At 45.3% G+C, this 24,006-nt stretch overlaps 4 protein-coding genes, 1 long non-coding RNA gene, 1 other non-coding gene and 1 pseudogene across 6 annotated transcripts; 2 read left to right on the plus strand and 5 right to left on the minus strand.

The window, feature by feature from the left end:
- The first annotated feature begins 1,144 nt into the window (after nt 1-1,144).
- On the plus strand, nt 1,145-4,119 carry LOC120643440 (cytochrome P450 714C2-like). Its single transcript, XM_039919800.1, has 5 exons — nt 1,145-1,522; nt 2,109-2,335; nt 2,434-2,678; nt 3,121-3,445; nt 3,536-4,119. The coding sequence occupies exons 1-5, from the start codon at nt 1,216-1,218 to the stop codon at nt 3,962-3,964; spliced, it is 1,533 nt and encodes a 510-aa protein (XP_039775734.1). The 5' UTR covers nt 1,145-1,215; the 3' UTR covers nt 3,965-4,119.
- Nucleotides 4,120-4,226: 107 nt separating this feature from the next.
- Nucleotides 4,227-4,310, plus strand: TRNAL-CAA. The gene has a single exon. It is a non-coding gene; the product is annotated as a tRNA-Leu (tRNA).
- A 527-nt stretch (nt 4,311-4,837) lies between these two features.
- Nucleotides 4,838-6,295, minus strand: LOC120643445. The gene is made up of 2 exons (XM_039919804.1): nt 5,229-6,295; nt 4,838-5,124 (listed from the first exon to the last, which is right to left on the minus strand). Exon 1 carries the CDS (start codon nt 5,970-5,972, stop codon nt 5,286-5,288), a length of 687 nt encoding a protein of 228 aa, XP_039775738.1. The 5' UTR covers nt 5,973-6,295; the 3' UTR covers nt 4,838-5,124; nt 5,229-5,285.
- Nucleotides 6,296-7,317: 1,022 nt separating this feature from the next.
- Nucleotides 7,318-10,762, minus strand: LOC120643447 (annotated as a pseudogene).
- Nucleotides 10,699-23,357, minus strand: LOC120643446. The gene is made up of 3 exons (XM_039919806.1): nt 22,189-23,357; nt 21,107-21,162; nt 10,699-11,238 (listed from the first exon to the last, which is right to left on the minus strand). The coding sequence occupies exons 1-3, from the start codon at nt 22,765-22,767 to the stop codon at nt 10,842-10,844; spliced, it is 1,032 nt and encodes a 343-aa protein (XP_039775740.1). The 5' UTR covers nt 22,768-23,357; the 3' UTR covers nt 10,699-10,841.
- Nucleotides 15,843-19,107, minus strand: LOC120643448 (cyclin-dependent kinase B1-1-like). The gene is made up of 7 exons (XM_039919807.1): nt 18,618-19,107; nt 17,681-17,742; nt 17,480-17,591; nt 17,273-17,366; nt 16,873-16,942; nt 16,581-16,719; nt 15,843-16,177 (listed from the first exon to the last, which is right to left on the minus strand). Exons 1-7 carry the CDS (start codon nt 18,972-18,974, stop codon nt 16,085-16,087), a joined length of 927 nt encoding a protein of 308 aa, XP_039775741.1. The 5' UTR covers nt 18,975-19,107; the 3' UTR covers nt 15,843-16,084.
- On the minus strand, nt 19,723-21,100 carry LOC120643449. The gene is made up of 3 exons (XR_005663010.1): nt 20,947-21,100; nt 20,762-20,849; nt 19,723-20,570 (listed from the first exon to the last, which is right to left on the minus strand). It is a non-coding gene; the product is annotated as an uncharacterized LOC120643449 (long non-coding RNA).
- Nucleotides 23,358-24,006: the final 649 nt, after the last annotated feature.

Below are 24,006 nucleotides of genomic sequence, written 5' to 3' on the forward strand. Positions count from 1 at the left end.
GTGCAGGATCTCAAGGCGAGCAAGGTTTCGGAGGCCTGCTCACGCTAATTCTGTGCGCGCAGAAATTAGCGTTGGGGAACTCAGTTGTTGCAACTGGAGAGGGAGAAGAGAGGAGCCGAGTTGCCTCAGTGCTCTGGTGCAGAATGGATGAGGGGAATGGCACTCCTTATATAGTGCGCGCCACGCCGCACCGCACGTCACGTCACGTCACGTCCGCGCACGCGCACGCGCACGTCCGCCCGGCCGGCCGGCCGGCCGGCCGCGCCTCGTCTCGGCCACGGCCCGGCCCGGCGAGGCGAGCGAGCGCGCGCGCGTGTGGTTCACCGTCCTCCTCTCACCGGCTTCACAAGTGGTGTACACGAAGTCCACCTTTTAAGTCGGTTGAGATCCTCCTCAATTCCCGGTACGGAATTAAGCATTGATTCCCTAGCATTAATAGTGGGTTTTAAATTCTTTTAATATTTTAGAATGAATGGGCCAAGCCCATTACTCCAACACTAAGCCTGTCTCCTCCATGCGTCTGGACTATAGATTCTTCGTGCTCAGAAAAGTCGGGTGGTTCTAGATGATCCCAAGTTTCAGGAATTTCTTAAAGGTATCTAATGTTAATTTGAGATGTTGAATTTGTTTTAGGACTATCATATTCTGGGTTCAATAATATTAGTCAGTCAAGTTCACTGATGACCACGTTTGAGTCCGCATGATTGCCTAGATTTGTTCTGCGTCTTTTGCAATTCCGTCGTAAATGAATACACCTTCTTGCCGCCCTACTCTTAATTATAGTCCCGGTTGTTTGAAAACTTGCAAAGCAGTTTGTTATTAGTATATATATATATCGCCTAATCAAGGGGCCACATCTCTAATCCCTTGCTCGCTGTATATTATTTTTTATCACAGGGTAGTTCTGTTGACGTGAACTAGTTTCGTCATAGCAAGCAGACAGAAGTTAACTAATGTTTTATGTCCACTACTGTTTCTTTCTTCTTTCTTCTTGTTGTATATGAAATGGCCGTGTCATAGTGCGTGAGCTTTTCTGTAGCTGTCCAGCCTTTACTCTCCCAGCTGCGCAACAAACATCTCTAGTACACTTTTGTGACTTTAGTGATCAGGTCAAAAAAACAGATTTGTCCCATGGGACCACAGAAGCAAGGCCTCTCTCTCTCTCTCTCTCTCTCTCTCTCTCTCTCTCTCTCTCTCTCCAGTCCACAAACATAAATGGAACTAGTCTTCTCACCGCTCCAATGGCTGATACTCCTACCTCCGGTCTTCCTCTGTGCTCTCCTCTCCTACCTGTACACCATCCTATGGCTTAGACCAGAGAGGCTCAGGGAGAAACTGAGGAGCCAGGGAGTGAAGGGGCCCAAGCCTTCTTTCCTCTTTGGAAACATAGCGGAGATGAGGAGAATCCAGAAGGAACTGGCCATGTCTGTCCAAGAACTGCACGTAGGGACCACTGATAAGTTCTCCTTGGATTATACGGCCACCCTGTTCCCCTACTTCCTCCATTGGAGCAGAATTTATGGTATGTGAAATACCACAGACTTGTCCTCGATTAGGATGCTCTGTTGAATTATGTGCATTTGATTTTTTTCGAAAAAGATGTGCATTTGATGGTAATTCTCTGGCCATATAAAGATTTGATGCAGGTGAAACCGCTAAATCAATGTTTGTTTGCTTTTATCTCTCTCTCTTTTTTTGCGACTTCAGTCTTATGTCATGATGACGTTCAAGTTCTACACTGGCTTCCCTGTGTACTGTGTAAGGATTGAGCCCCACCTGAATTTTCATTGCCACGGATCTGGCAAGCCGGTGATGGAAATGTTTGTTAGGTTGAAAATTGTTGATACATAGTTCATGGTTTCTCCTGACTCCTGGAATCTGTTTTTTTTGTTCAGGTGCACTTTTGTGACTTTAGTTTTTGTTTCTTCATGTCAACCCCTCACAGTCACATGTCTGAATTTATCCACTTTTGAGCTACCAAACCAGTGCATTACTATGAACTTGGCAATATTGACCGGATAATTCGGTTGGACATGACTTGGCGAGAATTTGCTTTTGCATTTCCTATTCAAATGCCAATAATTTTTGTATATTTCATACTATGTCAGGTTCCATCTTCTTGTATTCAACTGGGAGCATACAAGTTCTGAATACGACAGATCCTGACATGGTGAAGGAGCTGGCCAATTGCAAATCTTTTGATATTGGAAGGCCTGTGTTCTTGCAAAAAGAGCGTGGGGCTCTTCTTGGCATGGGGATATTGTCATCAAATGGTGAGCTTTGGGCGCATCAAAGAAAGGTGATTGCACCAGAGTTCTTCATGGACAAGGTTAAGGTAAAATCAAGCCTTAAAATCAGAGGAAGTTTGTCATGAAATTGGCCTATGCAAGGATGTCAGACGGTTATCTACTTGTTTCCTGGAAATATTTACAGGGCATGTTGCACGTTATGGTCGAAGCTGCAATGCCAATGTTGACTTCATGGGAAAACATAACTGGAGAGGAAGGGGGCAATGCAGAGATTGTGGTGGATGAGTCCTTGAGAAACTTTTCAGCTGACGTCATATCACGGACTTCATTTGGAAGCAATTTTGCTGCAGGTAAAGAGATATTCAACAAAATTTGGCAACTTCAGATTGCAATGGCAGCACAAAGCATGCTTAGTGTTACTGGAGTAAGGTATGTTGAAGAAATAAATCTTGTAACAGTTTCATGTCCGAAAGGTTTAGTATTTGTCTGCTTACTGCTCATGCTCACCCACACAACTGCTGCTCTAGCACTCATATTAGAAAGTCAGACATGGAATTTTGAAATGCAGAAAGTAATGTTCAGAGCTAGTTACACTGCAAATAAGCTTTATAAGAGTGTAATTAGCCTTTGCGAATGACTACCTTGCTTTACTCTTGTTAGCTTAGCTCCATACAAATACAAGATTGCTAATTCCTCAAATTTTCAAGTTGGTGGCATAAGCTAAGCAATTGGCCCTCAATAGGGTCACTTCTATTCCAACTGACAAATTAAATAAATATTGTAGTATTGTACCTTATTGTGTTTTCAGTACGTATGTGTCTAACACCACTCATCTTTTTTTCCCTTATTGAAAATGATGATATAAATCCAGATACTTGCCAACAAAAACCAATAGAGAAATTTGGAGTCTGAAGCACGAGCAAGATTCAGTCGCCTTATCAACTAAGGATCTCCTGCACTCTATAATTAAGGGTGCTAAAGCCCGCCACTTCGCTTTACAGACGCCTGAGGATTTCATCATCGACAACTGCAAGAACATCTACTTCGCAGGGCATGAAACAACCTCAACCACTGCTGCATGGTGCTTGATGCTTCTTGCTTCACACCCTGAATGGCAGTCCCGCGCTCGGACTGAGCTATTGGATGTTTGTCAAGAGAAACCAATAGAATTTGACATGCTGCGGAAGTTGAAAATGGTGTGCCTATTATAAACACAATCAACCAAGTATTTGTCCTTTACCTGACAAACGTAAGCTTACTATACAATTACAATCATCCTTGTGCAGATAACAATGGTGATCCAGGAGACCCTTCGCCTGTACCCTCCAGCAGCGTTTGTGGCACGAGAAGCTCTGAACGACCTAAAAATCGGCAGCCTCAACATTCCAAAAGGAACCAACATCAGAATCCCAGTTGCACTGGCTCACCGGGATCCTGTTGTCTGGGGTCCCAATTCCGACAGGTTTGATCCTGGCAGGTTTGCCAACGGCATAGCAGGCGCCTGCAAGGCCCCTCATATGTACATTCCCTTTGGTGTGGGTGCCCACACCTGCGCCGGCCAGAACCTGGCCATGGTTGAGCTCAAGGTTGTGCTATCACTTGTGCTGTCAAAGTTTGAGTTTGCACTTTCGCCAAGCTACGTGCATCGCCCAGCGTTCAGACTGACCATTGAGCCTGGCAATGGCGTGCCTTTGATTCTTAAGAAGCTTTACTAAACCATGATTGGTGTCGGTGTATGTATACAGTAGAACTTTGTGCCTCCCCTTCTTGTCTCAATTGTTGGAACGTTACTCTAGCTTTAGTTGCTTGTTGCTATGGATGTTACATGGGATGAACAATTCGGTAATCGTGAATGCTTTGCTGTCGGACATCTGCATTTCTGAAATAGGTAGCTGCTGGAAGCAAGGCTCGGTCATGGTTATTTCTAACCTATATTATCTTATAAGTAAAATAAACCACAAATTTGTTCATGCTAAGGTCAGGATGGCCGAGTGGTCTAAGGCGCCAGACTCAAGTTCTGGTCCTCTAACGAGGGCGTGGGTTCAAATCCCACTTCTGACAGGGGGGGTGAACATTCGAAATTTTTATTATTTTTTTAAAGAATCATTATTTCTATATGGAAGTGAAACTATATTTTGCCCAGAAAGAAAATCTCCTTTGTCAAAAATGCAAGTGAGCCCATATATCATATATATAGTAATTGACACGTTATATATGGGATTCGAAAAAAAGTCCCCACATCCTTGTAGTGGTGCTAGGTCAGGTATGAAGGTGGGCATAAGAATGTCACCATCATCTCATCTCGAAGCAAAGTCCCAAAATTAAAGAGCTGCGTGCCTATGACTCAAGAGTACACTGAGGGTGTTTGATCAAATTACACTTTTATTTCTTTATTATGAGAAATAAAGCTGAAGCTATTTTGATTTTATAAAGTTAAGTCTTCGATTTTATATAAAGTTAAAGCTCATTTATTTATTTTTCCTAAAGCCACAACTTTACTAAAAGATAGGCTAGCTAGTAGCAAAGAAAATACGAGAGCAGTATATTAGAAAAGAAAAGGGTGTCACCAAAACGTAACAGAAGTAGTCTAGACAAAAAAGGCAAGCACCTGCACATCCATCCATTCAACCTATTGTGTTTATGTACACAAGCGGGCATTGATCAAACCCAGAATCATACATACAGCAGTAATAATAACCCACTAAAAACTAGAGGGCCTAATCAATCTCTGTTGTCTCTGTTACAAAGTAGTAGTAGTCTAGTAATAATACAGTCTCGTGCTCTACTGCAACGTGGGATGAGGCGAAGAATGCCGACGCCATGAGAGGGCATGTGGGTGCGTGTGGGCGGTGCCGACGGCGACGGGCAAGCACGACCAGGAAACGGAAACCAACCAACACGGTTGGCATGGATGCCATGCCACCACATGACGTGACGTGTCGTGAACCCGCACCAAACAGATGACAAGCAAGCAGGCACGGCAACCAGATGCTTCCTTGGATGGATGATGGATCATCAATTCAGATTCATCAATCATCAGAGCTTTGTGCGATCATGGCACTGCTGGCTGCGCACCGCCATCTCCGCGACGCCGAAGACGAAGCTGCAGTCGGAGTAGGCGACGGCGTGGCGCTTGAAGATGCCCAGGATGGTGACCCTGCCGGGGATCCTGGTGCTGGCCTGCATGGCCACCGACCCGCTCTCCACGTCCGCCACCAGCTGCGCCAGGTCGGCCGCGAGCCGGTCCGCCTGCACCGTGAGCGCCAGCTTGACCTCGCCGTCGCCCTTGCTGGGGATGCGGCCCGGGTCGATGGCCGCGTCGCCGACGTGCGCGCCGCGGTAGGTGAGGTCGGTGTGGCCCCCGGCGTCGTAGGCGAAGGAGGCCGGGTTCGGGTTGTGCACGGCCACGGTGAGCAGCAGCGTGACGTTGAGCTGGAGGGAGACGGCCGGGAAGGTGAGGCGCGGGGCGACGCCCGCCAGGCGCGTCGAGACGAGGCGCGTGGTGGGGTCGCGGACCTTGAGGACGGTGAGGAAGAGGACGAGCAGGGTGATGGCGAGCGCGAGCAGGACGGCCAGGGTGACGAGGAGGCACACGCAGAGGCAGCGCCGGCGGCGAGGGTCCTTGGTGGGCGGGGGCTTGGAAGTTGAAGGCCAGGCGGGGGCGGCGGTGTGCGTGGGGAGGATGCCGCCGGTGCCGTTACCGGCGGCGGAGGAGGAGGCCATTGAGATGGATAGATTGATTGGTGGATTCGGGCGCCAGGGATTTGGGGGATGAAATCTTGTAATAAAAACTGATGAATTATATAGGGAAAGCACGAGAAGTCGATCGTTACGCAAAGAGAGAGAGAGAGAGCTGTGAGGCGGGTGGGAGTTAATGTGGGGAGGGCGGTTGACGGGTGACTGTTATCTGCTGTGGCCTCCATTGACGACGATACGACGGAGGCTCTCTTAGTTGACGACGAGAGAGGCAGAGCCCGTTGCGTCTCCGAGCCTTGGTGTTGGAAACCAACAAAGCCAGGCCAGCAGTCAAACTGCTTCTCCTGCGATCGCAAACGCAACCCAAGGAGCCAACGGCAAAGCTGTTTTTCATCTATCCTTGTTTTTTAGATGAACATCCATCCTTGTTTATTTGTTTCCTTTGCCACAACAAAATTGGATCAGAATTCTCAACAACAAAAAAAAGGATCAGCCGAATTTCTGCTACTATGACTTGTGTCGGATGATATGATGCACAACACAGGAACAAATCAATTCCAGCGCTTTAGCCGGCACCAGTGCTTGCTTGATGCTTCTCAGGTCGCTGTTGGATTCCATCGGCGACCTGTTTGTATAGATGGACAAAAGTCCGTGAGTTCCGTTGGACGTCGCCATCCACACATTACTGCTTACCCGTGCTCTGCTCTGCAGGCGTCAGGTTTCCACGCTCGTCCACATCCAAGCAGAGAAAGAGAGAGGGCGACTTCTGACTTCTCCCTCCAGGCTCCAGCAGCCTCATTCACCGTCCAGGACAAGGCGCCACAGCTACAGATGAATAATTGCCTAACCATCATACTAGGGGGACTAGTACTATTAATTAGTTGGATTTTTTTAATAAATTAATTAGCTGGACTGGATTGCAAACAAACCGTTACCAATATGCCTGACCCAGTTGCCTACATTGCCAGTGAATTCCATAGCCCCATAACAAATTTCACTCTTCAGAGACCAGCTTTGTCTGAATCACATGGTAAAAAGTATAGTTGGCCAAATGGCCTTTCGTCCTGTTTGTAGGATCACGCTGACGCATTTTCTATCTACATACAACACATAAATTAAACATCTCGTTCAAAGGGCATCACACAACATCCCAAAGTCCGAAGCATTTTTTTTGCAATGTAATGCATCTCACACATACAGTATGATGCAAAGGTTCAGGACTTCAGGCACTCATCCTGATCCAGGCGCTCTCAGTTCTGGATCAACCGATGACCTGCTCTTCTCCGTGCCCAGACAGAACCCACCAAACAATGATCGACAGGTGGTTGCAGCTTTGTTTTCTTTAGCACACAACTTATTCGTACGGACAACAAATACTCACCCTCGCAGGGAAAAAAAGGTGCCTCCAACTTATAACTTGTGTTATGCTACAAGACAGCTTCTGGTACATGAAAGAATAATAGTTTATTCAGTCACACACATGGCTCTATAAAAGACCCTGAAACGAAAAGGTAGGCACACCAATTTTACACTCGGTAAGACGTCACTAATAGACTATGAACCAGTTGCCTAGATGGCAAGTGAAACTCATAGCTCCATCGGAAAGCTCACTTCTTGATAGTAGCAGCTTCAGACTAGAACTAGAACTTGTCAAGACTGTTAAAGTAAGGATGGTCGATTGCGGCGATGGCTGATATCCTGTTTGCAGGATCAAGCTGAAGCATTTTCTGCAAAACGCCAATCACAAAACCATCAGCACAGTTCCTTTCTTTCTTGGGGGTGGGGAGAAGACTACGCAGTTTCTGGTTCAACAGGAATGATGAAACATCCTAATAAATCCATAAGCAGACTTTTCTTTTTCAGGGCATAATAAGATACTAATCTACCTATCAAGTGACAATTTAGCCAATGTTGTCAATGACAAACGAACCAATAAATTGAAATGCAGCATGTTCAGAATAAATGCACTCCACTATACATCAAGTTACAATGTTAGATACAGGGCAAGATACCAAAAGAAAATATGCAGAGATAATAGACCCATTTCAAATGTGAGAAAAGAAATGGATCAAATTCAGGTTCCAAGTACAGTGAACTTACTGATAGCAGGTCAATGCCCTCAGGTTCCAGCGTTGGGACAGCACGAGCCAAACTCTGGGGCTTCCATTGTGGAAACTCGTGCCAATCCCTCAAACCACTTACTCCAGGCCACTGCTCCTCAGTAGGAGTTCCCAACAACCTTTTCCAGAAGCAGATTTCAGTAAATCCATAGTGCAATATACATTGATACAATAAATCCAGGCTGAGATTATATGTGCATAACTGGCTATTCCTTGAAAGTTGAAACAGTCAAGACTAATAGTAGTGTCTAACAGAGACAAGTAACGAAAATCAAGCTATTATGACATATAGTAACATATTCAGATTCTGCCAAGCAAGAACTCATTTAATACGACTCTTGCACCAAATGCCAAGTGCCAGCATCAGATCAACTTGATAATTGAACAATAACTTCAGGATTAACAGAACGACACTATCCTTGGCTTCTAGCAACTAAGCAAGGTACCACACATATTATGGCACCAATGTCTGAATGTGAAGGGGGGAAAAAGACCTGAAAATGTGAAGCAACTGTTGCAACTCAGAGTCACCAGGAAAGAGAGCTTGTCTTCTGACCATTTCAGCCGCATTAAAAAGTTATGAACATCACAATAAGGTAAAAGTTTTCACTATAAATGTCAAACCCTTTAAATACATCATCTCTTAATTAAGAGCAAGACAAAATTTTAAGTGTAAGCACAATATGGTATGTGGTTGGCCATAAATTCAAAGATGATGTAGACAATGTGGATTCTGGGGAAGTATTAAGTTTCTTGTACAGCAACATTGGTTACTGCATTTTTTTACCCAAACATTGTACATTTGAACCTATAATGCATCAATTATTCAGTACAAGGCAAGGTAATTGGGCATCAGCACTCAAAAGGAGAACGGGCGTACCAAAGATACATCCAACAGACCACATATCAACACCAGTTGAGTAATGTGTTGCTCCAAGCAAAACTTCAGGAGCTCTATACCAAAGTGTCACAATCTACACAAAATACAGAATAAGCAAAGGTTTACTGGATCTGCTAAGAAAAATTCTGTCGAAAGCTTTAAATGTTATTGTGTTGGACCATACAACTGCCAGTACCTCATGGGTGTAGCTTTTCATTGGCACGGTGAAAGCTCTACCAAGCCCAAGATCTGCAATCTTCAGTATCCCCTTCTCCTTGTCAACCAGAAGGTTTTGAGGCTTTAAATCCCTAAAAAGTGAACAGGAATAACATTAATGAAATGGAATGTTGTGCTTGACTGATGAGTTCAGCAACATAAATCAGATGAGAAATCCAACCGGTGAAGAACACCATGGCCATGGCAGTGAGCAACTCCTTTGCATAACTGAAACAAAAAATTCTAGAAGGAAGTAAAGTAAGTACATTAGTCCAAATGAAACCAAAGGAGAGTGAACTTCTGAACTTGGCATCTAATGATCATGAATTGACTACAGACTATAAAATTTAAACAAGTAGTCAGGAAAATGAAGCTTGCACAGAATGCAATATTGCTATCAAGACTAATCCAAGACCAAGAAAATGCTTCACTAGTCAAAATATGTTCTGTGAGAACTTTTTTCTTGAATTGCAAGCACATAATGCCAATGAAGGGGACTGGGGACCAATCTGGGTCCTCTCACAAATATCAATAAACATCACTAAGAATTGCTACCAAAACCTAACTTCCTTAGCATAAATTTGGGAAATTTTAAACACAGACTGTCACATCATCTGTACAACTTACTGCAAAACATAATCGGTACTTGTCAGTTTCCAATCGTTAACTACATAATCAATGCGGCATCAGAACAAGTTAGAGACACAAGATCCGCATTTAATTTCACAGTTAAGTGCTTTGATTTTAAATTTGGTCGACATTTATATGGCCCAACATTTTCGTTTTACAGTCCTATTAGGATTGCACCTTTTGTGAGAAACTGAGAATACCATTCGCAATGTGCAAGAAAGTTTGCTCTGATCATGAAGCGATTAATTGCTGAGATCAATTGGTGTAATGCACAGGTTACTTAATTCTGAATCTCTGACCACGAGGTGGCCAATTTTTGCTTAGATCAACTGGAGAATCAGTAGACAAGGTGTTGTCATTTTTGCAGTTGAGGGAGTTGAATTGAGCATTTTTTTCAATAACAGTACTAGATGAAAAAAAAAGAAGTGGTGAGAATTACGATGGGTGAGTAGTATTGTCAGTTGGTTACCTTGACTTGGTGCGGGGGGAGCGGCCTGGGGTTGGGCCCCCTGCGGTAGACGTCGAGGTACTTCTTGAGGTCGGTGTTGAGGAACTCGAAGACGAGGTAGAGGACGGGCTTGCCGTTCTTGGCGGCCTGCTCGACGGCGAGGAGGCGGACGACGTAGATGGAGTGGGAGAGGAGGTTGAGGAGGGAGATCTCGCAGAGCGCGGTGGGCGGGATGCCCTCCTCGTCCATCTCGAGAGGCGGGTCTTCTTGAGCGCCACAAGCTGGCCCGTGGCCTTGTCCTCCTCCTTGTACACCTTGCCGTAGGTGCCCTCCCCGACCTTCTCCAGCTTCTCGTACTTGTCCACGATGTTGATCTCCATGGCCTTGCTTGCCCCCTTGGATCGCGAGAAGAGAGGGGCCGCGCCGCGCCGCAAAGGCAAACCACAATGCATATTCACAGACCTTAAGTCATAAATTATATTAAAAAAAAGACACACCACTACTACAATTGTAGCCCACACCACTTCACTGTTGAATTGGATATCCTTACTCCACAGAAAAAAAATGGCAATCGAAGTCAGCTTCAGAGCATGAAGTATCCCTCAACTCCTAGATGAAACTGAGACAGAGCTCTCAAATGCAGACCCCATGTGGCTAATGACAAACCCATAAATCTTGCGCTTCAAGCACTCAATCTTCTCCTTTGTTTTCTCCTCCTCAGCAATCTTCCTAACTCCATCCAACCAGTCACTGATCTTCTTGAATTGTGAAAGAACCACTGTTATGTGGCTGCTGTGCTTTCCCTTACTTGCCACATTCTGGTCTTCAAACAAGTGGAAGCCCACATCCAGTGCCTCATTCACAAAATTCAGGAACCACATATGCATCTCGCACCACAAGGCCTTTTCAAGCTCAACTGTCTGATACATGCTCTCAGTGTTGTTCCATGTGGAGCTTGCTGGAGAGCTCGGTGAGACCTTAGGCTGGACTTTTGCTGAAGCTCCAAGTGATGGCTTCCTGGTCAGGCTTGTTCTTGGTGGTTCCACTGAAGGCGCCTTTGGCCTATTGGTGCTCTTCAACCGAGAGATGGATTCAGTGGCACCATTCAGTAGCTTGAGGACTTTAAGATCAGTGGCTAAGGCAGCATGAACCCAGTCATGAGATGATTTCTCCAAGAATGCCTCGTCAGCCTCAGCGGTCACCATAGACTCAGCAATTGTCTTCCACTTGAGAGTATCTTCATAGACAGCAAGGAAAATATCGACTGTTGGGAGTGGATTGGAGGTCTTTGATGACGAGCAAATTTCAGAGAACTTGCTGTAGACAACAATCAACACAATATAATTAACCACATCACTTTCAAATGAATACAATGCATGCATAGGTTTTGTCTTCACAAGGTCAGATGGGGAAAAAAGATAGCTCTCAATACCTTAGGTTCCTGACAACTGATTCAGTGAGCATCGCCTCTTGCAGAGCAGTAGCAGCAGCTGCTGCTGCTGCATCTCTACGCTCAATAGCTTCCTGCAAATTCAGTAAAGAAATTATGTTAGAGACTCAAGTCAACAACAACAAATGGAGATAATTAGCTGACAAACTAGAGTGCATAGTGCTTACCCTTCCAATTTTTGAGAGTTTATCAGAAAGTGCATCCAATGGAATGCTTCCATCAGTCCATTTAGGATCATGAAGTTTAATTTTTGGAACTACGGTTTTCACCTTTGCTGAAGTAGAGTCTAGCTTCTTACGAGGCTTTGGCCGCTCATCAACAGAAGAATCATCATTACTGGGTTGTTCTGTTGTAGCATCACTTAATCGTCTTGAAATTGCTTCCTGTTGATACAGAAGCTGATAAAAATGCTTACTGCACAGGTAAAAATACAACTTTCTAGTGTACTCTGAATATGTGTACCTTGCGCCTTTGAGTTGAAGCTAAGTTCCAATTTAACTTGGTCTCGACAAAAGTTCAGAAATTAATTCGTTTACTGCCTATTCTAGTCACAATGCAGGCAGTAATAAAGTTTTACTCCTTGAGTTCTCAAATGGAGTATTCGTCCCTATGCTTATATTCAGAAAGAATTTATGTTTGGGGACTGTAGCATAGTTGACGATATCAAGGATGTGGCCTGCTCACTAGCCGTGTGCGGGCTGAAGTAGGTTCATACTGCCTTCCTTGAGGATGATTGCGGCGCAATATCTGTAGTGCTGCGGCTGCCAGTGGGATTTGAGCTTGTGCTGCAGGTGTGATGGTTGAAGTAACTGGCAGAAAACAATGGTAGATCGCCGGTGTCCTTCTGCTGGACTTGCTTTGTGGCAGGGCACTGATCATGTCGTTCTTGTAAGTGCATCTGTGATAGAACCTGATGCGGTTATAAAATTCATTTATCAACCAGTATCCAAAACTTTGATCATGTTGCAGCTAGCAGGATCAAAACCTTTATCCACAGGCACATGTCTAGCCTTTGAGGATCTGCTTTTGTGCATAGTCTCATATGTCATGAGCATCAAGAACTCGAGAAACAGGCACCTATCTATGTCCTTATTGCTAACCTGCGGATCATTCTCCATTTCCCTTTGTGCCCAGTCAATTATATTTCTAGTAGCATCATCAAAAACAAAAGAATCTTCCCTGAGCTTCTCAGCCCACATAAGGGCTCTCTTTCCAAATCCTTGCTTGCAGAAATGAGAAAGGAAAACATTAAGTGTGATAGTGTTGGGTTGAAAAGCCATCTTAATCAGCCTGCCAGTCAGTATCATAGCTCGATCAAGAACATCACTGCAAATGCCATCCATCAATGTATTGTATGTAACTGAATTAGGAGGACAGCCCTTAGTTACAAGCTCATCTAACACCTTCCCTGCTTGGTTCAACATATGGTTGCTGCAGAGGCTATGCATCCAAATATTATATGTGAAAATATCTGGTTCACAACCAGCTGCAAACATCTTATTCATGAAATTCATAGCACCATTCATATCCTGAGCCCTGCAATACGCATTGATTATGGTATTGTATGTCACTGTGTCTGGGATTAGACCATTACTGCACATGTCCAATAAAAGGCTGTCCACCATCTTCAAGTTTCCTTGTCTGCACAAACCATCGATTAGAATGTTGCTTGTGTAAACATCAGGAACAAGGCCACTCTGCCTCATATTCTGCTGTAACTTCAAAGCTTCAGCCATATTGCCTGCCCGACAAAATGCAGATATGATGGAGTTGTAAGTAATATTGTTCGGTTCAAGTCCTCTTATTGTCATCTCAGCAAATGCCTGATAAGCCTCATTCACATAATCTAAGCGGCATAGGCCATTGACAAATGCTGAGAAGGCAATAAAATCAGGCTGCAGACCATTTTTTTCCATATCATCCCAACATTTCAAAGCACGGACTGCGTCGCCCTCTCTGAAGGATGCATCCAAGTAGATAGTAAATGATGTGCTTAGACAGTATCCCTTGCTAACCATGTGTTCTAAAATTAGCTGCGCCTCATCAAGCCTTCCTTGATTGCACAGCCCCATTACCAAGTAATTAAAAGTATGTGCTGACGGCGCCAGCCCTAACTTCTTAATAATTCTGTATAGTTCAAAAGCTTCTTCATGGAGTCCCTCCTTGCTATAAGCAGCGATCAATGCATTAAATCCAGCAACACTAACTGGAACGCCCTGCTCAATAGCATCACGTAGAAGCTCCCAGGCATCATCCAACCGGCTGTCCCAACAAAGCCTACAGACCAACACATTCAACCCATCAGCCGGCAACTGTGAACCAAATATTTCACAATCATGGACTAACTGGGTAGCATGCCCAAACTTGTACGCTCCAGCAGCAAGGATGTTGAAGGTGCAGGAATCTGGCGCTAGTCCCCTCACTTTCATCTCCCTATAGGCTGCGCTGGCCTCATCCATCCATCCAGTCTTTGCATATCCATCGATCAAGACATTGAAGGTTATTGTATTTTCTTTGATCCCCACCTGTGCCATCTCATCGAACAGCCTCCTCGCTTCCACCATTCTCCCCTCATGGCACAGAACATCCACCAGTATGTTATACGTCACGACCGTCGGTTCACATCCTGAACTGCGCATTTCCTTAAACAGCTTAAAGGCATCCCCTGACCACCCAAACACACAATGCCCCTTGATGAGGATGTTATAGCTGACAACGTTCGGGATGATACCGAACTTCTTTTCCATGACCCCAAGCAGCCCCAAGCCAACGCGCAGCATCCCCCTGTGGCACAACCCAAGGATCATGGCGTTGAAGATGGCAAGGCTCGGGCGTGGGCCCCTCGTGACCATTTCCTCGAACACGTTCCAGGCAGCGCGGACCTCCCCGCTGCGGAATAGATGGCGCAGCAATGCCGCCAGCGCGGAGAGGCTGGGCGTATTCCCGGAGCTGCGGACGCGTGCGAGCACGTGGAGCGCCTCAGCTGCCATGCCCGCGGCGAGGAACGCGTGGAGCGCGAGCCGGAGCGCGGCGTAGCACACGCGAGCGCTTCCGCTGGCGCTTCCGTAGGAGAAGGACCAGGAAAGGAGGTCCTGGGAGGCGGCGGGGAGGAGCGCCGCGAGGAGGATCGCGGCGAAGGGGCGGAGCGCGGACGCCGACGCCGCGAGGCGGGAGGCGGCGGCGAAGCGAGCAGCGAGTGGGGTGGAGGAGGGGGAGCCAGAGGAGGGTGGGCGGCTGACGGCGTGAAGCGCGAGGTGGCATTGCGGGGAGGTCTTGAGAAGGCACGCGAGCGCGAGGAGGGCGTCATGGCGGAGCGACGCCGGCAGCGAGAGGACGCGGCGGTGGTCAGGATGGAGGAACTGCGCGGTTGGATCGTAGGAGGAGGAGGTGGTCGTCGTGGAGAGGAGGCAGTGGAGAGCGACGAGAAGAGGGTGCGGTGTTTTGGGTTGCCTCGCCGCCGCGGCGAGGAGGCGCATCTGGCGCGGCGGCGGCGGAGCGGGAGGAGAGGGGGCGACGGAAAGGGAAGCAAGGTGGACCCAAGGCCTGCAGGGGGCTGTCGCGGGGGGCGACGCCGCCAGGAGCGCGGAGGGAAGGCCGTTGACCTCCCCTCGCGGGAGCGACGGTGGGTTTGTTCCTCATTTCTTTTCCAGAAAAAAAGTTTTGCGCCAAATTTTTTTCCCAATTTCTTGTTCATCATTTTTCTTTCAAAAACTTTGTTTCTGATCTTCAAATTTTTTTTCTCATTTTTCCGCAAACTTTTTGCCTACAACGTTTTGTTTTAATTTTTTTTGTTCACAACTTTTTGTGTATTTTTTTTGTTCGGGAACATTTTTTCCAATCTTTATTTCAGATTTATCAAAAAGTTTGTTTCTATTTTTTTTAAATATTTTGTGTATATGTTTTTTAGATTATTGTTTTAGGGAGCAGTGTCCGAGATCGACCGTGAGGAGCGCTCCTCACAGTTGACTGTAAATTAGCATGGCCCGACCCAAGGCCACGGAGGAACCGCACACAAGACTCCCCCCTCGTTGACGTACAGGCCCACACGTCAGTCACCAAGACAGCACCAGTCTTGTTGACTCGTTGGACTCTTTTCATCGTTCGAGCTCACATGTCCAAGTTTGAACAAATTCTGGCGATTATTATGTTAAAATTTGGAGTAAACAATATCCCGGCATAAATTATGCTGCATTTTCTCCTGATAGAGAATCCAACTTGCTTCTAAAACTCGAGACAACTTGATAAAATTATTATTTCAGTAGTAGCAGAATGACCAAGCGACTATGAGGATTCAGGAATTCGAGACATACATATACTAGTCTAATAATCTCTAGATGGCAAGTGAAATTTATAGCTCCATCGGAAAGCTCGCTTCTTGATAGTAGCAGCTTCGGACTAGAACTGGGACTTGTCAAGGCTGTTAAAGTAGGGATGGTCCATCGCGGCGATGGCCGATATCCTGTTTGCAGGATCAAGCTGAAGCATTTTCTGCAAAACATCAACCATTAAACCATCATCTCAATTCATTTCTTTTGGGGGTGAGGGGAAGACTACTCAGTTTCTTGTTCCATGGGAATGGTCAAACATTCTAATAAAGCAATAAGCAGACTTTCCTTTTTTTTTAGGGCATAACAAGATATTGATCTACTTCTCAAGTGACAATTTAGCCAATATTGTCAGTGACAAACGAACCAATAAACTGAAATGCAGCATATTCAGAACAAATGCATTCAACTATAAATCAAGTTACAATGTTAATACAGGATCACCAAAAGAAAATATGCAGACCCGTTTCAAATGTGAGAAAAGAAATGGATCAACTTCAGGTTAGATAATTGAAGAAAGGTCTCTTAAGTAGGTGGAATAACACTTCCAAGTACAGAGAACTTACTGATAGCAGGTCAACGCCCTCGGGTTCCAACATTGGGACAGCACGGGCCAAACTCTGGGGCTTCCACTGTGGAAACTCGTGCCAATCCCTCAAACCACTCACTCCAGGCCATTGCTCCTCACTAGGTGTTCCCAACAACCTTTTCCAGATGCAGATTTCAGTCAATCCATAGTACAATTAAATTGATGAAGAAATCCAGACTCAGACAGAATGTCGTGTATTCCTGACTAACAACTAAGGTATTACTCATGTTATGGCACCAATGTCTGAATGCAGAAGAGAAGAAAAGGACCTGAAAATGTGAAGCAACTGTTGCAACTCAGAGTCACCAGGAAAGAGAGCTTGTCTTCGGACCATTTCAGCTGCATTAAAAAGTTATGAACATCACAATGGGGTAAAGGCTTTCAGTATAATATGAAATCCTTTGAACACGTCATCTTTTTAATTAGGAAGAAGATTTAAGGCCAAAATTTTAAGGCTAAACACAATATGTTATTTAGTTTGGTTGACCATAAATCCAAAAATAATGCAGACAATGTATATTGTGAGGCATTATTAAATTCCTTGTACAAAGTCATGCATTGTTTACTGCAGTTTTACTCCATAAGCTTTACATATAGTGCATCACGCTTTACATATATGATATATGACAAGGTACATGGCATCCAGAGTGAAAAGGAGAACTTGCGTACCAAAGATACACCCAACAGACCACATATCAACACCAGTTGAGTAATGTGTTGCTCCAAGCAAAACTTCAGGAGCTCTATACCAAAGTGTCACAATCTACACAAAATGCAGAATAGGAACAGGTTTACTGGATCTGTTTAGAAAAATTCTGTTGAAAACTTTAAATGTTAAAGTTGTGTTGGACCATACAACTGCCAGTACGGCAATACCTCATGGGTGTAGCTTTTCATTGGCACAGTGAAAGCTCTACCAAGCCCAAGATCTGCAATCTTCAGTATCTCCTTCTCCTTGTCAACCAGCAGGTTTTGAGGCTTTAAATCCCTAAAAATTGAGCATGAATAACATCAATGAAATGGAATGTTGTGCTTGACTGATGAGTTGAGCAACATAAATCAGATGAGAAATCCAACCGGTGAAGGACACCATGGCCATGGCAGTGAGCAACTCCTTTGCATAACTGAAACAAAAAATTCTAGAAGGAAGTAAAGAAAGTACATTAGTCCAAATGAAACCAAGGGAGAGTGAACTTGGCATCTAATGATCATGAATTGACTACAAATTATAAAATATAAACAAATAGTCAAGGTAATGAAGCTTGCACAGAATGCTATATTGCTATCAAGACTAATCCAAGAAAATGCTTCGCTAGTCAAAATATGTTCTGTGAGAACTTTTTTCTTCAATGCAAGCACATATTGCCAATGAAGGGGACTGGGGACCAATCTGGGTCTTCTCAAGAATATCAATAAACATCACTAATAATTGCTACCAAAACCTAACTTTCTTAGCATAAATTTGGGAAATTTTAACCACAGACTGTCACGTCATCTATACAACTTACTGCAAAACATAATAGGTACATATCGGTTTCCAATCGCTAACTACATAATCAGTGCGGGATCAGAACAACATAGAGACACAAGATTCCCATTTAATTTCACAGTTAAGTGCTTTGATTTTACATTTGGTCGACATTTATATGACCCAATGTTTTTGTTTTACAGTCCTATTAGGATGGCATCTTTTGTCAGAAACTGAAAATAGCGTTCGTAATGTCCAGGCTGATTTGGTCTGATCACAAAGTCATCAATTGCTCATATCAATTGGAGAATCAGTATAGAGATCGTCGTTTTTTCAGTCTGATCAGGAGCACAGGTTACTTCGTTCTGAATCTCTGACCACGAGGTGGCCAATTTTGCTTAGATCAACTGGAGAATCAGTAGACAAGGTGTCATTTTTGCAGTTGATGGAGTTGAATTGAGCATTTTTTTTTCAATAACAGTAATAGATGGGGGGAAAAAGAGAAGTGATCAGAATTCCGATGGGTGAGTATTGTCAGTTGGTTACCTTGACTTGGTGCGGCGGTAGCGGCCTGGGGTTGGGTCCCCTGCGGTAGACGTCGAGGTACTTCTTGAGGTCGGTGTCGAGGAACTCGAAGACGAGGTAGAGGATGGGCTTGCCGTTCTTGGCGGCCTGCTCGACGGCGAGGAGGCGGACGACGTAGATGGAGTGGGAGAGGAGGTTGAGGAGGGAGATCTCGCGGAGCGCGGTGGGCGGGATGCCCTCCTCGTCCATCTCGAGGCGGGTCTTCTTGAGCGCCACCAGCTGGCCAGTGGCCTTGTCCTGCGCCTTGTACACCTTGCCGTAGGTGCCCTCACCGACCTTCTCCAGCTTCTCGTACTTGTCCACGATGTTGATCTCCATCGTCTTCGCCCTTGGATCGCGAGAAGAGGGGGCTGCGCGGCGCCGCAAAGGCAAACCCTAGCAGGGGAGGTGGATTTTGAAATTTGGGGGAGAGGGAAACGGGAAGGCAACGAGGGGGATGGGACGGAGGAAGAAGAGGAGCGGGTGGGAATGGGCCGGTTGGATTGGGTGGGCAAAACGGTCGGATCGTTCCGCACGGGGCCCACTCCTTCAGTCTGCATTTTTTTTTCTTTTTTAGAATCACTCCTTCTGTCTGCATGAAAGGGTTTGGTCTCCTTCGTTCCCAAATCTCAGCTGCAGCTTTCGACTCATCAGTGATGATGATGGTTAGGTTAGCACTAATCTGTTCAAGTTCCTAAACATTTGTTTTGCTCATCTGAACAAACATTTTTTTTTCTTAAAAAGGGCTTTGCAGCTATAGTTATAGGTTGTTGTTTTTGCTGCTATTGTTCTACAAGTTCCTCAGTATGGAACTCCACGACCTATGAAAGATGAAGATGCAAGTCTAGAGGGTGATTTTGGTTTTCAGGCGGTAGTTTTCACAAAATGTGCCGACCCATCTTTTAGCAGTGCTCTGAGAAATATATATATATATATATATATATATATATATATATATATATATATATATATATATATATATATAGTTGCAAACAATATAGTATATTGCTAAACAAAACATAAGGATCCTATCTTACCAGTCGCTCACTAACATGTGGCCAAGTCACACAAAATGCAAACTGAACAATGAAACGGTAATGGCATGATTATCTTCATAACCGGTAATTTTCAGATCATAACCACAAAACAATGCATATTCACAGACTTTAAGTCATAAATTAAAAAAAAAAGACACACCACTACTGCAATTGTAGCCCACACCACTTCACTGTAGAATTGGATAACCTTAATCCAAAGGAAAAAAATGGCAATCGAAGACAGCTTCAGAGCATGAAGCATCCCTCAACTCCTATATGAAACTGAGACAGAGCTCTCAAATGCAGACCCCATGTGGCTAATGACAAACCCATAAATCTTGCGCTTCAAGCACTCAATCTTCTCCTTTGTTTTCTCCTCCTCAGCAATCTTCCCAACTCCATCCAACCAGTCACTGATCTTCTTGAATTGTGAAAGAACCACTGTTATATGGCTGTTGTTCTTTCCCTTACTTGCCATATTCGTCTTCAAACAAGTGGAAGCCCACATCCAGTGCCTCATCCACAAAATTCAGGAACCACATATGCATCTCGCGCCACAAGGTCTTTGCAAACTCAACTGTCTGATACATGCTCTCAGTGTTGTTCCATGTGGAGCATGCTGGAGAGCTCGGTGAGACCTTAGGCTGGACCTTTGCAGAAGATCCAAGTGACTGCTTCCTGGACAGGCTTGTTCTTGGTGGTTCCACTGAAGGCGCCTTTGGCCTATTTGTGCTCTTCATTCAAGAGATGGATTCAGTGGCACCATTCAGTAGCTTGAGGACTTCGAGATCAGCGGCTAAGGCAGCATGAGCCCAATCATGAGATAATTTCTCCAAGAATGCATCGTCAGCCTCAACGGTCACCATAGACTCAGCAATTGTCTTCCACTTGAGAGTATCTTCATAGACAGCAAGGAAAATATCGACTGTTGGGAGTGGATTGGAGGTCTTTGATGACGAGCAAATTTCAGAAAACTTGCTATAGACAACAATCAACACAATATAATTATCCACAACACTTTCAAATGAATACAATGCATAGGTTTTATCTTCACAAGGTCAGATGGAGAAAAAAGATAGCTCTCAATACCTTAGGTTCCTGACAACTGATTCAGTGAGCATCGCCTCTTGCAGAGCACTAGTAGCAGCAGTTGCTGCTGCATCTCTACGCTCAATAGCTTCATGCAAATTCAGTAAAGAAATTATGTTAGAAACTCAAGTCAAGAACAACAAATGGAGATAATTAGCTGACAAACTAGAGTGCATAGTGCTTACCCTTCTAATTTTTGAGAGTTTATCAGAAAGTGCATCCAATGGAATGCTTCCATCAGTCCATTTAGGATCATGAAGTTTAATTTTTGGAACTACGGTTTTCACCTTTACTGAAGTAGAGTCTATCTTCTTACGAGGCTTTGGCCGCTCATCACCAGAAGAATCATCATTACTGGATTGTTCTGTTGTAGCATCACTTAATCGTCTTGATATTGCTTCCTGTTGATACAGATGCAAATAAAAATGCTTACTGCACAGGTAAAAATACAACTTTCTAGTGTACTCTGAACAGGTATGCAACTTTATAGCTACTCAGAATTTATATTTAGACAGATATCATCTCTGAACAGCAAAATGGTTGATATACAATGTGATTAGAGTAAACATGGCCTCACCATTGTATATGCATGTCTCAATATATTTAAAATTTCAAGCTGATTGTAATTTGTAATCATAGCACCATGTCCTTGGAGTTTCTTCTTTCATGGTGCTATGGTTTATAAATCTTGTTGCCATCACTGCATGCATATCAACATACCAAATTTGCAAAGGAAAAAAAACATTGCCCAGAACAGTATGCAAAAAGGATTACAGTTTACCAAAGTTATGATCCTATTAGTCAAATATTATGTTTACAGTAACTTTTTACCAATTTTATGTTTTTGTCAACTATCTATTCCGAATCCATTTAAATGAGCTAATTGGGTATTCAATATCATGCCAGCACTGGGGACAGTTCGCTCATATGATGGCAGTTATCTATTTGTAACCCCATCTCAATTTGCATTTGGCTGTTCATGGTCAATTCCTACTCTAGATTTTACCTTGTTTGCGTTTCACAGCCACCCATTTCTTATCACATCTAAATATGTCTTGCAAGATCTCTTATATGCATAGCAATATGTGTAACTTACATCTTCGACTTCAAGCTCAGTTTCAATTTAACTTGTTCTCAACTAAAGTTCATAAATTAATTCTTTTTTAGATCAATTGTTTTACTACCTATTCTAGTCACAATGAAGGCAGTAACAGAGTTTTAGTCCTTGAGTTCTCAAATGGAGTATTCCTCCCTATGCTTATATTCACAAAAATATGGCACTAGTACTATTGGCAGCAATTAGGCTAGGAGATAAACTAGCAAGCACAACGTTGCAAATGTAACACAATGATGTAGTAACGGGATCCTGACTTGAGTTTTAAGTATTGTATTCTTGTCAACCTTGGCCCTGGATTTCGTCAGAGAACCTGCAGCGTTGTTGGATCGTCCCAGCTCTTCCTTCCTGGCTTCACGGCCGACCCATTTCCCAAATCTGTCATCTTGGAGATCCCAGCCACCAGGACCCCAACCTTCTTCTTGCCAGTCCCTTCCCCGGACAGCCGCCGCGAACTAGGGGACAAGGATGCCCGCCTCCCACCAACGGACGGAGACACTGCTCCCCCTCTCCCTCCCGCCGGTGAAGGCTGGCGGTACCTTGATGGGACGACAATCGCCGGCTCCCTGGCCGCCCTGCGGTTCTCCTTCTTGGCCACAAAGAGGCTAGGCACGACGCACTTGGAGGGCGCCGGCGACGTGGCCCTGGGCGTGCCCCTCCCCGCGGGCGAGGACGCCCAGGACGCGCCCTTCGCCGATGGAGATGGCCCCCATGAGGCAGAAGCGGATTTCATGGAGAGCGACAGATCTCGATGCTTGGACGGCGCCAGGGACGAGAAGCGACGCTTGACGATCGAGCCGGGCGGCGGCGGCGCGGGCTTGACGGCGGCGTTCTTGGGCCCAAGGACCGTCCTTTTGACAGCATCACTGGTTTCAGAACCAGAGGACGGCATGAGCGGCGGCAGAGGGCGAGGTGGCGGGCTGGATGACGTACACGCGGGCGCAGGCGGCGGGGCCGACAACGAGCGGCTCCGGGGTGGAAGCACAGGAGAGGGCGCGGGAGGAGGGGACGAGGCGGACGCCTAGGGCACGGGGCACGGGGCGCGCAAAGCGGAGGCGGTCGAGGTGGACGAGGTGGCCGACGAGGTGCGGGCGCACGGCGAGGAGGAGGGCGTCGGCGGGCGGGAGCTAGACGTAGGTGGAGTGGAGGCCGTCGGAGAGGTTGAGGAGGAAGCCATTAGAGGGGAGGAGGAGGGAGTCGGAGGTGGAGGCGATGAGGGCCGGGATGACGGCGGTGACCTGGAGCACCGGGGAGTGGTGGTCGCCGACGATGCGGTCGTCGGTGTGCATGGACTGCAGGAGCTTGAGCAGCACCCCCAGCGTGAGCGTCGCCATGGCTGCTCGGATCGATCTGCTCCTGGATGGGGGAGGTGGTGGAACTGACTGTAGAAGTAGAAGAATTGCAGGAGATGTTGAGGTAGGTGGGGAGAAGAAATCGGAGTTTGGGGAGCGATTTGGAAGCATAGTGGCCTGCGTGACTGACGTGAGAGAGAGACGTTGGAGGGTAGCGAGCGAGGAGAGACGGGGCCGTTTCAAATTTCGAACGGCCCGCGTCATTCGCATCTCACTCGAAGTAGGTGTACGTGACAGGTGGGGTCCACATATCAGTTAGTGTACCATTCTCGTTGGGCCATGCTGACTACTAGGCCTTACTTAAGAGGCCCCCAGTTTCAAGTTTTTCGATTTGATGGCCGAATTGTGCAGCAAATGAGTCCAACATATTTCATGCCAAATGGTATATATTTTTATATGTCATTTGCACACCGCTCCGGCCCCAGCCACACTATCCACGTCGGTAAAAAAAATTTACAGCGTTGGATGGTAAATCAACATTTACTCCCTCCTTCCCCGTTTATAAGGCATGGTGGAACATGACACGGTCTTCTAAACAACACTTTGACCATTTATTTATCATATATTATATCACTTTTGATTATAAACTTATAATCATTGTAAAATATATTTGATTATGAATCCAATCATATGAAATTTGCATTATAAAAATAAAAATTTAATAGTCAAATTATTGGTCAAAGATGACAAGGTTTGAATCTTGATATACGTGTATGGCTTATAAACAGGGAAGGAGGGAGTAGTATTCATCCCATCGTGTCCCAATGTCGAGAGAGTTC

The sequence above is a fragment of the Panicum virgatum genome, chromosome 8K (genome assembly GCF_016808335.1).
Source record: "Panicum virgatum strain AP13 chromosome 8K, P.virgatum_v5, whole genome shotgun sequence".
Classification (NCBI taxonomy): Eukaryota; Viridiplantae; Streptophyta; class Magnoliopsida; order Poales; family Poaceae; genus Panicum; species Panicum virgatum.